General features: G+C 33.6%; 1 protein-coding gene across 1 annotated transcript; it reads right to left on the reverse strand.

Moving 5' to 3' along the window:
- Positions 1 to 577: 577 nt before the first annotated feature.
- Positions 578 to 2,059, reverse strand: LOC139484270 (uncharacterized). The gene has a single exon (XM_071268005.1). It carries the CDS (start codon positions 2,057 to 2,059, stop codon positions 578 to 580), a length of 1,482 nt encoding a protein of 493 aa, XP_071124106.1.
- Positions 2,060 to 17,679: the final 15,620 nt, after the last annotated feature.

The raw sequence follows: 17,679 nt of genomic DNA on the forward strand, positions 1-17,679 counted from the left end.
TTTCTAAAGTTTTTAATTTTTTTATCCAAAAGGCTTCTTTGGTTTTTCTGTAAGTTTCTGTCCCAAATACTCTTTCTATGGCGGTAACTTTTAAATTTGTCATTGAATGATTGTTCTGAATGAAATGGTTGGCTACTGGATCTTCTGTTTTCTGTGTTCGTATTTTTGAAAAGTTCAATAGCATTCGTTGATATAGTGTATCACCCGTTTGTCCTACATATATAACTTTTTCACATTTTGTACAATTAATTGCATATACCACGCCTACGGTTTTATAATTTATTTGTCCCTGAATGGTATATTCTTTGCAGGTGTTGTCACAAAATACCTTGGTTTCATTTATATGTGAGCATAATGCACAATGTTTACCACATGGTCCACATCCATTAGTTTGTTTATAAAATAGTAAATTATGCTTTTTGTGCACTAAAATGTCTTTTATGTTGTTATCACGTTTAAATGCCACGATAGGCGGATCGGGAAATATTTTCTTTAGTCTTTCGGATTGATGGAGAATTATAAGATTTTTTCTAAGAATTAAATGTACATTTGGAAGCGCTTTGGAAAAAGTAATTACTTAAGGTACCCTGTTGTTTTCTTTCTTCGGTTTGTACTGTAATAGATCTTCTCGGTTTAAATTGTCGACTTTTTTCAATTGAACTTCAGTTGACGAGTTATTGTATCCACGTTTTCTTAGGTGCGTTTTTATTTCTTCTCTTCTTGTTTTGTAATTTTCTTCTGTTAAGCAAATTCTTTTGACACGAATACCGAGTCCATACGGTATAGCATTTTTTACGGAGTTTGGATGGCTTGACGACACATGTAAGTACTGGTGTTTATCTGTTGATTTCGTATAAAGATCTGTTTTAAGTTGTCCGTTTTCTATGTGTACAAACACATCAAGGAATTCAATTTTTTCAGTTGAGTAACGCATTTCTGTTTTAATTCGCGGATGCAAACTGTTTGACATTTCGTGAAATTCTTTTAGTTTATCTATACCATGTTCCCATATTCCCCAGATGTCATCAACATATCTCCAATATGAAAATGGTTGTGAATTGCTGTTTTGAAATAAATTTTCTTCCCATTGTCCGAGGTAGGTGCAAGCATAATTCATGCCTAGATGGGAACCAATAGCTGTTCCTTCGGTTTGTAAAAAGTGTTTTCCGTTGAAGCTAAAATTATTGTTTTCAATGACTAAATCCATCATTTTAAGAACATCTTCAGTTGGGATTGATGTGTTAGTTCGATTTTCTAGTGCTGATTTGCATGCTTCTCGCGCTTCTTTTCTTGGTACGCTTGGATATAATTTAGTTACATCTAAACAAAACATTATTGCATTGCCTGGTAAAGGCTGTTGCATTGCATTTAATTTGTTTAAAAAATCCGTTGTGTCTTTGATATATAAGTGGGCAAGTTTCGAACATTCTCCGAAAGCTCGGTTTCGACTATTTCCGCGATTTTTTTCTGTGGGATGGTTCCGCCCATTAATAATTGTTCTAACTGGGTGATTTTTTTTGTGTAATTTCGGATTGGCTTGTACCTTTCCGGGACATGTTCCTTTCGGTAAGAGATATTTTTTCATGTCTTTGTCTATTATTTCTCTTTTACATAAATTTTCTACGAGTTTTCTTACTTTATTTTCATTTTTCTGTGTTAGATCCTTATCTATTGTTTTATACGTATCGTTGTTATCTAATTCCTTTTCTACCTCTAATTTATAATCTTCTGTGTTCATTATTACAACTCCGGATGATTTGTCGCTTGGTCGTATCACGATGCTTGTATCATACAAAAGTTCCCGCATTGCTTTTTCTTCTTCAATAGTTATAATCATTTTGAATTTTCGACTTAATCTACTTAACATTTCATCTTTCATGGTTTGTATATACTCATCTAACCATCTTTCTTTTCCTGGGGAGGATGTGAACGTACTTGATTTTTTGAATTTAGTATATTCGTTTTGGTAATTTTCTTTTTCCTTGTTTTCTTCGAAAAAATGTTCGCGAAGACGCATTCTTCTTTCCCATATTTTGAGATCGGCTATAAGTTTCCCCATCTCTACTTTTCTTCTAGTTGGAACAAACTTAAAACCTTTTGACAATAATTTTTTTCTGTGCGCTCGTTAATTGTTTTGAAGATTTATTAATAGCTTCACATTTTGGGTCGCGGTTGCCTGTATGAAACAATCCGTATGGAATGTACACGGAATAAAGTAGGAAAATTGCTTTTAATTCCTGCCAGAAAAGAGTGATATTCTAGTCAGACAGTAGAAGGAATCCACACGGAAAATAGCCGAAAAATTTAAATTAACAGGAATTTCTTAGTAGGAATATTGTATATTCTACCAGGAATATGCAAATTAGCAGGAATAATTTGGTATGAAAATAAAATTCCTACTAGAAAACCTTGTAGGAATTTTTCAAAATTCCACCCAGAAAAAAATATTTTCTGGTAGGAATCTAAAAATATACAAAATGTAAGTGTATATTCAAAAATACACAACTGGGTCAATGATAAGTTTGAATCTCAACAACAAAGAACAAAGGAAATTCATGGAATCAATTCTTTTTAAAAAAATAGTCTTTTGAAATTTTAAGGAAACTGCATGCAATATATGCAAGCTATAGAAAGTGTTATACATAAAGTACATGTAGATCTAAATTAATAGTTTAAAGAACAAATAATGAGTAAGATTATGCACTATTAATGAATTATTAATTGATTACTAAATATTTTTGGCAGGCAGATAAAAAAAATCATCTTGAATGTATAAGAATTACCTTTAGTCTTGATTAGCCATATTTCCTGACATTTCTATATTGTTACGTTGTGAGACCCTAACTTGCAGCTCATTGTATTCCAACACAACTTTTCAATCTTTCCCCTCCAACTTTTGAATTTGTGAACTGGAACTTGCTTGCATTTAACATTGCAAAATGTGTGTCATTAGCAAACAGGAATCCAGTTCAAGATAACTTTCCAGGTAGAAAGATTTTCTGGTAGGAATTTATAAATTAATTCTGGTAGGAATCTTAAACATGTAGTAGGAAAATAAATAATCAAATCAGATTTTCAAAACAAAAAAAAAATCTATACAGACTTTAACAATTCCGCCTAGGTAGAAGAATTTTTGAAGTAGGAATATTAAAAAATCCAGTCAGACTTTTGTTCATTTTCCATGTCCGTCTACTTTCTATATGGAATCTTTGAATCTAGGTGGATTCCTACTTTATTCCTACTAGTGTCTAGGTGGAATCCTACTACTTATTTCGTACGGGTTTTTTTATTAGAATTATCTATTGACTCTTCTGATTTGTCTTTGTCTTTTGGTTTTGAATTTGTTTCTTTTGCTAAATTAAGTTTCATAATTGGATTGCATGAACACGGTCTTGGTATATTTTTTATAAGCGAAAAATGATTGTTTTCATGTAGTATTGTGATATACGGCATGTCATGGTTGCAATGTTTATTTCTTGAAAATTGGTTCCATTCAGCTATGAGACCGACTTTAGTTTTAATAAAAAAAAATCCATATTACATGTATATGTTTCACTAGCTGCTATAATTTCTGCTTCCGTAGCCCAGGATGTGGAGTGTCCATTTGTTTTTGAAATGTTATTTATATGGGTATCGAAATCACCGTCAATAAATTCCGTATAAAAGTTTTTGTCTGTTGAAAATGTTGTTAGAATTCTGTGACGGATATCTTCATGTCTTTCTTGGGTGTCGAATAAATATTTTGAGATGCATCGAAAAAAACAATTCCCGTCTTTTATTATGTTTATATTCTGCTCTTTAATCAGGTTAGTTCTAGTTTGAATATATGTTGTTAATTTATTGTTGTTACGTAATTCGTTGCTTTGACATTTTATTGTGGAGATTTTCTTACTCTTCGTTCTTTTAATTTTTCTTCTATTTTTTGCAGTTCATTCTCATGATTCTGTTGAATTTCTTGTAAAATATCAATTCCAAAAATGTTTATGATGTTGCTGTGTATTTGTGTTAAATTGTTGTCGACTTCTTGAATTTGTGTAGCACATACCTTTATACTTTCTTTGATTAATTGATATGAAGAGTTGTCTAAGATATTATTCACATTTTCTTGATGACTGGCGTCCACTTTACCTAAGTTTAATGTCCATTTTAAATAATTATAAATATAAATATAAACATATATATCAAAACCCTTCCTTTATCTATTTCTGAAAGGGCAGAATATAAAACAATTCAATAATCTGTAACAAAACAATATTGACTTCTGTTTATTATCTACCATTTGATAAGAGCCAATTAATTACATTATATTCAAATTTTCCTCTAAAATATTTTGGAAATACATTTCTTCCAGGTATTATAGTAAACAAAAATTGTTTTAACAAATGCAGTTATAATCATAATGCGGCAACTCTTGGTCAACTGTGCACAACGTTACTGAAAACGGGTTAAATGTATAGATTATCGGGTTTTCTACACATTGATATCGTAAAATATCAGCGGTGAGCCACAATGTGAACCTTTGCCAGTGAGCGCAGCGAATGAGCTCAAAAGCCTAACATCATCTAGAGCGTCTGATGTTTGACGATATCTATACAACGAAAACCCGATTATCTTTTATCCTTCTATAACTGGTCTTCTCCTCCTTTCCTGGCCAGTTTTACGCTTGACAAAAGCAAGCTTGATAACGTCTCCCTACACATTTTGACGTCGCTGATAACTTTTCCTCACGCATTGTGGCGTAGTTGATAATGTCTGCATTTGTCTCAAAGTCGTGATACGGAATTACGGAACGACTGATCCGAGTGATATAGGCGGAGGAAAGTCCGAGGAATAGTGATATTTTTGCTCCTCCAGTAAACGTTATTAAGTTTTGCATGCAGGCCGTCTGATGATGCTGACAACAGAAACTAGAACTCTAATACACTTGGGTCTATGCACATTTACTACTCCATTGTCGAATGGAATTTCAGCGTCAATTGTTTAATATAAGTAATAGTTGACAAACATACTTGCATTATCCGTCGAGCGTTTTTGACAGTGTGTGCTTTAGTGTAATGAATGTTATCTGACCTCCTACAGATTAATAGAGATATGATTGGTTAAGAGACTACACGTGGTGACTATGTATATTTCATATAGGATGTCCTAAAATATATAGGGTTGGTAATAAACCATACAAGGTTATTTATCATATGGGGTTAGTACAGAGTTACTGTTCGAAATTCATAAATCGATAGAGAAAAAACAAATCCGAGAAACAAACCAAAAACGAGAGAAACGCATCAAATATAAGAGAACTACGACACAACAGAAACACATCATTAAAAGGTAACACACACAGAAAAGAACTATGATATAACAATGGCCATTTCCCTGACTTGTTATAGGGCACTTTAAGATAAAAATGGTGGGTTGAACTTGGTTTTGTGGCATGCCAAATCTCCCGTTTTAATGGCAATGTTAATAATAACACTAAAATGACAATATTACATGACAGGACTACAGTACAAATAAATGGGAGAAAATATAGGACAGAGAAACAAACGATTAATAGCCAACAAAGGGTACTATGTTGAAAACGCCAGACGTGCGCCACGTCCACACAAGACTAACCAGCGACGCCCATATGAAAAAAGTAACATAATTAAAGCTAACAAGTTGTTATTGTTGGAATAACGGAGTTACTCCCTTTTAAAACAAAAGGAGAAACCTGTAATGAACGATTGAAAAAAAATCATAAAAAAATTTGCTCTTACTCCATATGGAATTTACTGACCCCATATATATCGTATTAGGTACCTAACACACTATGTAACTAATAGTATGGATGTCTTGTATAGATATTTAATTTAAATGTACAAATATACAGAGAATGTCAAGATTTTCGCACGTGGGGACCTGATGGCTTTGTTTTTAAATACTAGTATATTAATATGTAAGAACACAACAATTAGGGGGACATAGAACAGTGATTGCTGTTGTTTTTTATTTGGTCGGGTTGTTGTCTCTTTGACACATTCCCCATTTCCATTCTCAGTTTTATTGATAATTTAAAGGGACACTAGCTACGATCGATATACCTTAAAAGTTTAAATCCAGATTTGTTTTGTTCAATCGTTAATGAAACCGAGATAATGAAATAATAATTCGCTTTTAGCAGCCAGTATGGTTGAATTTTGTCAATATAAGCAATAAACATCGATGATGAACTATTCACTTGCAAGTTTTCATAATTGATGCGTGTTCGGTTATTAAAATAAAAAGATTGTCGACATTGAAAGTGAAACAAAGGTAAATCATTTGTCATAAAACAATTCAAACGAGGAAACTTACGGATAATGTATGCACAAAATAATGAACGATAAACAAATACATAACCAATGAATTACACGCTACAGGCCTCGGACAGGAAAGTATATTAAATGTCGTATGGTAACGTTTTGAAAACGGGAGTCAAATTGGAAGTCGGGCGGGTGTATCCGTATGCTCAGCCAGTGATATTTGCATTTTTCGAGTAATTGTATTTTTCGACCAATTGACACATTTTTGTATAATTTTTTTACATGTACAAAATATATCAAAGAGTTTTTCCAAAACAACGGATATCATAGTTTGCTGTATGCATGTTATGGTGGGGAATTAAAAAAAATACATGTATATTGGTTAGAACCATATCAAAGCATAAAGTAATACATGCCGCAAAATTCATTCACAAATACAATAGTTGCACAACAAAGCGTACAGTATAAAAAAAAAGTAATATGATGCCATCATAACGAAGCGTTCACAACATGAAAATAAAGACACATTAAAACGTGTATTTTTTGTGTTTTAGACAAAATCGTATGTTTTAAAAACTATGAGCCACGAGAAACATTCAGTTTTGTATATCTAAAAATGCCAAGCATGTTTTATTAGTGAGATTGTAGTGTATTTTTTAATGTTTGCTTATTAAAATGTCACACATTAGAAAAACCTTGTAGTAAGTAGCTATCAAAGGTACCAGGATTATAATTGAATACGCCAGACGCGCGTTTCGTCTACATAAGACTCATCAGTGACGCTCAGATCAAAATAGTTATAAAGCCAAACAAGTACAAAGTTCAAGAGTAATGAGTATCTTGGCAAAATTAGACCAACATATTCGAAGAAAAGATATTGGATGTTCTTTCAAGTATAAATTCTTCACTGTCTGAACTCAGTGGTACCCGGTGTGATCGATTCGAACGCGTCTGGATTTATCTGTATAGGGGTTACATGTATATACAACTCGTCTAAACATCAACCCAACAATGTTAGATCTGTAAATATGCTTTCGCAAATGTTTGGTTCTTCCCTCGCCGGGATTCGAACCCATGCTACTGTGATATCGTGACACCAAATCGCCTGCACTGCAACCGTCCCGCTAGACCACACGACCACCTGAGCTCTACAATAATAGAGCTTTCGCAGGCCGTGTGTTACCTTTCCTCGTCAGTTTTAAGCTAGCGGCGTACTACAGTACATGATATATAAGGCATGAAGATGTTATTGTTACAGATCAGCTAAATTATCTATAGTAAAGGATCCTACAAATTAATGTAATATACAGTCACAGAAAATAATTATATTTATAAGTACGTCTGAGTCAGTGACAACTCTACAACAGATGTATCCATCGGATCGCCATCAATGATGGTGATACATGGCTGTGTACATAATGTATATACAACTCGTCTAAACATCAACCCAACAATTTTAGATCTGTAAATTTGCTTTCGCAAATTTTTGGTTCTTCCCTCGCCGGGATTCGAACCCATGCTACTGTGATATCGTGACACCAAATCGCCTGCACTGCAGCCGTCCCGTTAGACCACATTTGTTAGACCACACGACCACCTGGGCTCTACAATAATAGAGCTTTCGCTGGCAATGTTTCCTCGTCAGTTTTAATCTAGCGGCTTTCTACAGTACATGATATATAAGGCATGAAGATGTTATTGTTACAGATCAGCTAAATTATCTATAGTAAAGGATCCTACAAATTAATGTAATATACAGTCACAGAAAATAATTATATTTATAAGTACGTCTGAGTCAGTGACAACTCTACAACAGATGTATCCATCGGATCGCCATCAATGATGGTGATACATGGCTGTGTACATAATGTATATACAACTCGTCTAAACATCAACCCAACAATGTTAGATCTGTAAATTTGCTTTCGCAAATTTTTGGTTCTTCCCTCGCCGGGATTCGAACCCATGGTACTGTAATATCGTGACACCAAATCCCCTGCACTTCAGTCGTCCCGCTAGACCACACGACCACCTGAGCTCTACAATAATAGAGCTTTCGCTGGCCGTGTGTTACCTTTCCTCGTCAGTTTTAATCTAGCGGCGTACTACAGTACATGATATATAAGGCATGAAGATGTTATTGTTACAGATCAGCTAAATTATCTATAGTAAAGGATCCTACAAATTAATGTAATATACAGTCACAGAAAATAATTATATTTATAAGTACGTCTGAGTCAGTGATATATACGGGGTGGTGCGTCGCAATTGGGTTATATATGTCTGTCTTAAGAGCTAACGGGATTCATCATATCACTAAATATAAGTTATAAGATTCAATTTGAAAAAAGTGTTCATGATTTTTCAAAATGATAAATATGTTCAAAATTGATAAATTTAGACAAAATATTATGAATTATCAATATATGTACATGCGTTACCTGTACAGCGAACGTGTGCAAATGTAATAAAAAGGTGCGCGTAAAATTAAAAATAAAACAATCTTATCAAAACTAAAAGCCTTGTATTTTAAGTGCTGTCTGACATGTTTCCAATGTTTTCAGTTATTGTTGCAGTATAAATTAGATTTCCCGATTTTTTTTTCTTTATCTCCAAGTGTATGCAACTGATATTACATGTTGGCTTATGGTGGTATTTTTTATTAACGTTTATATTGTTATTCACAAATGAAAACATGTTTTAATATATACAAATTTATTTCACAAGTACTATGCTTTTGTAACGGATCGTACAGTATAAAAAAATGTACAGATAACAAACCGTACACAATTGAAAAATAAAACATTAAAACATGTTTTTGTTTTTCTTTCTAGATTTCACATAAACTTTCAGTCTTGATAAGTTTGAGAAGTCTTAAATAATTGTCAAAAATGTATGTTTAAAAAATTATTATAGGCAGGGGACACTTGAAATGTATGATTATTTAATAATTGAGCATGGTTTATCAGTGGCAAGGTCGTGCTTTTTTTTTTTATATTTTCTCATCTAGAATTAAAATGAAAAAAGACCTGTAAAGAGGCTGTAAGAAATGAGTAGCACAACAAAGAATGTATTGACGCAAAAAATCCGAGGAATAATTAATGGAAATTCTTTCAAATTGTAAATTATTCTGTCGCCACTCCGATGTACACGCTGTTTTTTATTCGAACGCGTCAACGTCCGACATCATTTGTATCGGGGTCTACGGGGTGTCTCTGTTGTAGGTTTACATTCTAATTGTATTATTGATAGCCAGTTGTATTTGATATATCCAATGTAGATGAACCACTTTTGAGTTCTCATAGTAATGTTAATCTGTAATAATCATGTAGCCAAACCGGAACGAAAAGAATTTGCTTTTGTTTCCCAAGGGAGGTAAAGAACATCAGAATATTTCAGAGCTGACCAGGTCGTAATAAATTTTAAATAAATAACTTTTATTTTTTACGTTTTAATGCAAAAACCTTGTTACAAGCGTATAAATATGGCTTCTATAGATGTCTTAACATTTTTGCTCCTCTATGCTTGCTGTCTCATTGATGTATATCCGACATTTACTTTGACCATATATATATATATTTCAATAAGCGCATTATGTTTATCTCAAAGACATTAATTGACTAATTTCATTACAGCTTTTTACCATAGGAAATACATAATTTTAAAAGTACTTGCCTGATGTGTGGTGGCCATGGAGTTGTTTGTTCTTCGAAAACTTTCAATTGTCATTTCAGAATGTTTGCAAGGTTCTATTATACTTGTTTAGAAACCTTTAAGTTTACGTAAGTTGTATATCTTTCCAATATATTGAAGCAAGGGATCAATTCTATATACCGGGGGTATCTATAATAAAGCAAACAACGTCAACACACATATTTTTAAAGATATATAATACATGGTATATACAAAATAAAATGTAAGTAACAACAGGGAGGTCAACTTAGTGAAAGTCAATATTAACTGTTCCCAATGTGCAAATGATATCAGTGACAACACGTTCTGAAGAGGAATGTGTTATTTGTCTTTAAATAGAAAGATATCAAGTAAAATCAACTTTCCTTGACGTTGTTTTGCATATCTCAATGAACAGCAAAATTCTGGGCTTGACATGTTCAATTTATAATATAACTGGTCTACTAAATTACGGTCAATTCATATCCTTCTCTACCAAACGTCCATGTCATGGTTTAAAATTATCAACAGTGTTTTAAAAAGCCTTACACATGTTAAAACGAACAACAGTGTTCCTAGATCTTAAACATGTAAAACAGTTAAAAAAATCTGACAAAAAAACCCAACAGTGTTCCAAGTTCTTAAAGCATTAAAATAAACTACAACAGTGTTCAAAGTTCTTACAAAACTACAACATTTTCCCAAGTTACTGAAGGTTTATTTACATGATTACCTCATATGTACATACGGTTTAATGCAGTTCTAGATAATGAGGAATTTGAATTTGAAAGTATGGATTTGACACAAAATTTGTAATACATGTACATGTATATAAAAATGAGTCTCAATTTTAAGAGTCTACCGGTCTCCGAACAGTTACCATATTTACCAGTTACTTTTTGTTCTTGCTACTTTATGCACTAATGCATACGGTTCTTTAATACTGTAAACTTGATATCTTCAGAAAACCATTTTTTTTAAAATTGTTTACATACCATAAATACAATACAATACAATACCACGGATACGATCATGTTCACTGTTACCATATAGTAAAAGGAAGGTATGTGTGCAGTTTTCTTTTTATTTCTTCGTTTATTTCTTTTTTAAGCCTTTTATCTCAATAATTCATTCAACGAAAATGATAAAATACATATTTTCATGTTAGCTTTTAATTTTTACATCAGAGGACCATCAGGGCCTCGGGTGTATTGCCATCGCCTAATTTCCCGCCTAATTTGAATAAATGCATATATAATTAGTTTTGGAATGATAACCGAGCTATAAAAAATATAATAGATCCGCGCACATTATATAGTGCAAAATAAAATTCCTTATCGCTTCTTTTAAATTCATGTTTTCAATGGATACTTAGAAAATTTATTTTTATTAAATACAAATTAATAATATGGAAATGTTTTGTCATTAGAAATATAAAATTATTAGTCAAACAATCTTTAATATCAATGACGTACCGAAAAATTATTGTTGCGGATGAATACCACCAATGCGCATTCATCAAGAGCGATCTTGAAGAAACACAAGAGGCGATTAATACAGGAATTTATACACAAAAGGGTAATTTATATATTTCAATTATTTGATTTTAAGTAACTTGTTTAAAACCGTATATAGCATATTTGTTTATCATATTATCGTAGCAAAACCAGGAATATTTATTCTGGCACAATATGAAAATAATTTCTCTGTTTACGTCCCTGTCGCCATTTTGAAAATACCAGCTGATTGGAGAATCGAGAACATGCAAGGCCTTTAAAGATAAGTTTTCTTTATTGCAACAATTTTTTTTTTATATAAGATCTCAACAATTTTTGAAGTTAAATTTATTTTTTTCGTATTAAAGTAACAAGTAGATCACTTAAAAGGGTTACAAGAGCGCAATTATTTGTTTACATTTTACCGCTCCAGAATCTTATCTTCTACTTCTACTTCTATGTGGTTAATCTGCAGTCGGAAATTCCATAACGCAAATATACTGTGCGCGTGTGTCAACCAGTACACGCCAAGTTAAAAATAACAAACTTGTGTATTTACAGGAACAAAAACAGATAAAATTATGTGATGTTTGCAACAACTGTACAGGGTTAAAATCAGGTATCAATAGTTACGCCAGGAACTGCCACACCCAGACCCGGAAGGCGACTGTTGTGGGAGCTTAGATGGCACATTCAGGTAGTTGGTTCCAGTCAACAATTGTTCTTGGGATGAAACTGTATTTATAGGCATCCGTTGAAGTGCTGACTCTGGAAAACCTGTCTCTGTGGTATTGTAGGGTTGTTACAGTTGGTCTCCTGATGCAATCTGGAATAATGACTGATGCTTCTCCATGTAGGATCTTATAAAGGAGTATGAGCCTGGCTCCTTGTCTGCGTGTTGCTAGTGTTGGCCAGCCAAGTGTCTGTAGGATGTTGGTTACAGTTCCTGGTTCCCGAGAATAGGTTGATGTTACAAATCGGGCAGCTCTTCGTTGTACCATCTCGATTTGGCTAATATGGCACTTTTTATATGGGTCCCACACTGCAGATGCATACTCTAGGTGAGGTCGGACTAATGTTTTGTATGCGCTCTCTTTTATGTCTTGTGGACACTTATTTAAGTTCCTTCTTAAGAATCCAAGTGTTCTGTTGGCTTTTGATGTTGCTTTTGTTATATGGTGTCCCAATTCATGTCCTCTGATAGTTCTAAGCCGAGGTATGGGTAGTGCTGAACTGTTTCCAGGTAATGTCCCATCATATGGTAGTTGTGAACAACAGGGTTGCGTTTTCTGGTTACCCTAAGGATGAAACATTTTGCTGGATGGAATGTCATCTGCCAGCGTCTTGCCCATTCTACTAGTAGCGTAAGGTCTTGTTGTAGTTGCTGGCATGTATCCGAGTTGTGGACGCTTCTGTACAAGAGGGAGTCGTCAGCAAACAGTCGTAGACTGGTACATGGCGATATAGAATCACCTATGTCGTTGATGTACAGCAGGAAACATAAGGGTCCAAGTACCGTCCCCTGGGGTACACCGGAACGTACTGCTTTCATATCACTCATTTCACCATCTACACAAACTCGTTGATTTCGTTTGGTAAGCCATGCGCTTATCCAACCAAGAACATCTCCACGGATACCGTAGTAGCTCATTTTCTGCAATAGCCGCTGGTGTGGGACTGTGTCAAATGCCTTGGAAAAATCCAAGACAAGCATATCTATTTGTTCTCTCATGTCCAGAGATCGTGCCACTGATTCTATGGTGTTCACCGGTTGAGTTTCGCAGGAGCGATGTTGTCTGAAACCGTGTTGGTAGTCCACTAATATGTTGTGTTTTTCCAAGTGGTTCATTACATGGCGGTAGATGATATGTTCCATTGTTTTACAGCATATAGAGGTCAGAGAGACGGGCCTGTAGTTGACTGCTTGTGTGCGATCACCTTTCTTGTAGATAGCTGTGATGTTTATACGCCTTCTGATTTGACGATACAGGATTGGAATAACATTTAATCGAAAGCTTATCCAATTAGGTTTAAAAATTGCCGAAAATCATATTCACATATTACTAAGTATAGAAAATATCTTCCATTTCTGCAAGTCCGAGCCATTAAAAATATGCCTTTTTCATTAAGCGAAAATAATAGTCGATCTTTTTCAACTGCATTTTAAGTCAATTTGAGCCGAATTACCCTAAAATTGTTTTGGTTGTAATGCAACACTGGCATTTCCAGTAACAGGAACTCATACCCGTTTTCCCCTAGTATGTGTAGTCTTCGAGAAAAAAAATACGAAACACCAGTGGTACCCTATGGAAAATGCATTACGAATAATTGCGCTCTTGTAACCTTCAACAGGGGCGCACCCAGCGATTTCCCAACCAAGGACAAAGGGGGGGGGGGGGGGGGGGTTCCAACTATATATGTCCCCATTCAAATGCATTGATTGGCCAAAAAAAGGGGGGTGCCAACCCCGGAACACTCCCCCCCCCCCCACCCCGAATCCGCCAATGAGACACACCCACGTGGAACTATTTTCCTTTTTTTTTAAGATACTTTTTCGGATTTTCGTTCCTTCTCCAACTAAGTTTGTTGCATTAGTATATTGGTTGATTTTATTGTTTATATTATGTCATATTCATAGAATCTTCGTCTTACTTTACACTGAAGTACAGAGTCCGGGTAAATCACACTTTATAATACTGAATTACCATACATGTAAGTGGCGGTACACAGGCAAATGTTTCTGCCAATGTGGGGTTTACTATCCACGCCCGTACGAAAAATCAAGTGATTTGTGATTTTTCATACGGGTGTGGATAATAAACCCCTCATTGACAGAAACAAGTGCCTGTAAGTCCGTAACTAACTTACTAGCCTAAAGATATATTAGGAGAATCCTTACAGTCTTGGAGATATAAACATGATAAATATAGAGTAACTGTCCTGATTTTTGGGGGAAGAAGACTTCAAATCTTCTCAAGACCTCTGGTGCCGACTTTAAAATAATTGAACCTCTGTATTCCGCATTCGTTTCTGTGTATTACAATTTAATAACAACTTCTGATTCCTGACACCGATTTTTACACATGATTAAGCATCTGAATCATTTAATTTATTTGTAAATTAGGATTGAAAAACAATCACTATGATCGTAAATATGTACCCTTTTATTTACCCTTTTATTTATGTAAATTATTAGATTTCATTTCATCTACATGAACGTTATTTGTTTACTTGTAACCGGATGTTTTTATTGTAGATATTTGTAGTACGCATGCGTGAATTTGGTATTGGGACAACTCGCCCTGTTTACATGTTTGCCCTTGGTCTGTTCGTCCTGAGTTCTTTCGCCCGTATAGTACAGTCGCCCATTGTTCATTCTCTTTACTCTTATCAAGGACGTTTTATAATACGTTCTTGCATTGATTAAAAAATATTAATATTCAGAGTATCGTTAAAAAAACTCTAAAACATGATTTAGTAAAAATCATCTGTTCCTTATTTTGTTCCCAAGGTAAGACAATCGTGTTCAGCCAATCAAACTGTATTTCTCATGATCAATTAATAAGCCAATCAAAAACGTTTTTTCTGAAGTTTATTCGTACATGCTACATGTGCTAGATTTTTCATCTAGTTGTAAAAACATGAACATGGCATGTGAATTATCATCTGCAAGCAGGTTCTTACACAGCTTAAGGATAAAAGCATGGCTGATTGACAAAATTCAATGATGCAGTACTACCATAAAGATAACTACCATAAAGATTATAAATAGTAGTTTTTTTCAGTAATGTTTTGACATTTATATATAATACTTGTTGTAACATATCTTATTTTTCTGTTCAGTTAAATCATTTAAAGGACAATCTACTATTCTTTTTTCACAAAGACCAACAAACCGGTTGGGACCCCTCCCCCCCCCCATTATTAGTGGTGTCCCTTAAATGAGGGACTGTCCCTAAAACAAGGGGTCATTTTACTGTTTGAAAAAACAAAAATAAATAATTTTTTTTAACTCAAAATGGGAAAATTCATTATATTTGAAACAACTTTTCTAAATGAGGGGTCAAATTAATAAAGAAGATATAAGTTTAGAAACATCACAACATTCTTTTGACATGTTTTGAACATTTAATACTTGATAGATGCATATTTCTTGGGGAAAAGTTTCATCAAATAATATGAATATAAAGGTGCTCAATTTTTACAGTGGGTTGTAATGTACTTTCAATGAGGGTTTGGCGTCTATCTTTAATTGAGGGTACATTATATGGCCTTCCAAAACAGTTTCGATCCCTCATTTGGAGTGTTGACTTGTTCCCAACCTGTTAAAGGTCCATCTTTGTGCATAATTCAAAATTGGAAATTTCAACAAGCATCTAATATTCTTACACAAGAAAATAAACCCTGGTCTGCTAGCTACATGTTCATCTTTTCTACCGATTTAATAAATAGAATCATGCAAACAGACTTAAGAAAAAGGCATGTAAGTTCATCATACAAATAGACACTTTTTCTAGACAATCCAGATCGTGCAGAATACTTCGCTAAAAATTGTAACCTTTAAAATTGTTATCGCTCTAAAAAAACCATGGGAACTTTCAAAAGTTGGCGGGTATGTAACAAGTCTTACTATTTGTATGTCCCATTTATGGGCATTGTGTTTTCTGCTCTGTCCGTCCGTCCCGCTTCAGGTTAAAGTTTATGGCCAAGGTACTTTTTGATGAAGTTGAATTCCAATCAACTTGAAAATTAGTACATATGTGTTCCTTATGATATGATCTTTCTAATTTTACTGCCAAATTAAAGATTTTACCTAATTTTCACAGTCCACTGAACATAGAAAATGAGTGTACGGATGGGAAATCCATGTACTTATGACACATTCTTGTTTGAAGAAAAAAAATACGTCATAACGATAATGGAACAAAGCAAGCTTGGTTTTTGGGGCTGCTTTTATGATAATTCAAATTACCTTTTATTCACCTTCTTTCACCTTTGTGCTATTAGCTCTTTGATTATAAGTCTTCCTAAAAGTATTGTATAATTTTGACAATACATGACATGTACGTGTATTGTCAAAATTATATGATAATTTGATGACATGTGCTAATCATACACTACAGCAGTATTTGATTGTATAACCTTATCCATATAAAATTTAAGTAATAAGACATTTGTTTTCACATATACATGAGTACTTTAAACTGTATGCCATGAACTACTAATGCATGAATGATGCTGTTCTCAGTCCCAATGCATCTATACAAGTCATTACAATTGTAATGCCCCTTTTGCTAAGCCATTGGTGGCATTCAATGTAACAGTTACCCTTGTCTGTCTGTATGTCAGTTTCTGTTCATCACGAAATTGATTTCAGTTCTATAACATTAATATGGCTCGACTGAATGTTATTATATACACATGATATATATAATGTATATATATACATTTACAGTGCTTATTATCACAAAAAAAAAACAGATAATTTTAAAATTTGGATTGTGTCACTCATATCATCATAGTGAAAAATGTATGTCCATTTAAATGTGCAAATATTTTTATCTTAAAGTTTTTAATAATGTTTACTTATTTTAATAATATTTCTAACTCTTATTTGCCACCGACAAATGTCATACTTATACTATTCAACAGTGCTCAAAATTTGATGGTTAGGCAAGATTTGTCCACAGCGATGGATGCGCATATACATTGGTGATGGGTTACGTTAGAGAGAAAAGAAATTGGATGTTCTGCTGCAGTGCATATGACTGCAAGAGATATAACTAATTAAACGTTTTCTGGAACCCCAGATTAAAAGTTGAACTGCAACATTGCAAAGGGTTAGTGTATTATTTTATGTTATTAAAATGTTAAATGTTCGAAATGTTTAAATTTTTATTGTTAATTTATTATTCTGTGGAAATTTAAATCTCAAGAATCTTTCTGTGAGTTTGGATGAATAATTTCATGTTTTAATTTGTACCAAAAGCCCAAGTCACGCATTAGTTAACAGGGATTTAAAATGTCCACGATTAAAATCACATATACATGTACATGTATATTCTAGATAATTTAAACAAAATGTTCAGCGACATTTAAAGGAACCTATCTATTTTTAATTCTCAAACTAATTTTTATTACTTAAGCAACCTTGTTAACAGATTAGATTTATATCAAATCAGATGAGAAACCAGGAGTTTTAAAGGGGGAGGGGTCTAGCAAGTCAACAT

Source organism: Mytilus edulis, chromosome 8 (assembly GCF_963676685.1).
Source record: "Mytilus edulis chromosome 8, xbMytEdul2.2, whole genome shotgun sequence".
Lineage (NCBI taxonomy): Eukaryota > Metazoa > Mollusca > Bivalvia > Mytilida > Mytilidae > Mytilus > Mytilus edulis.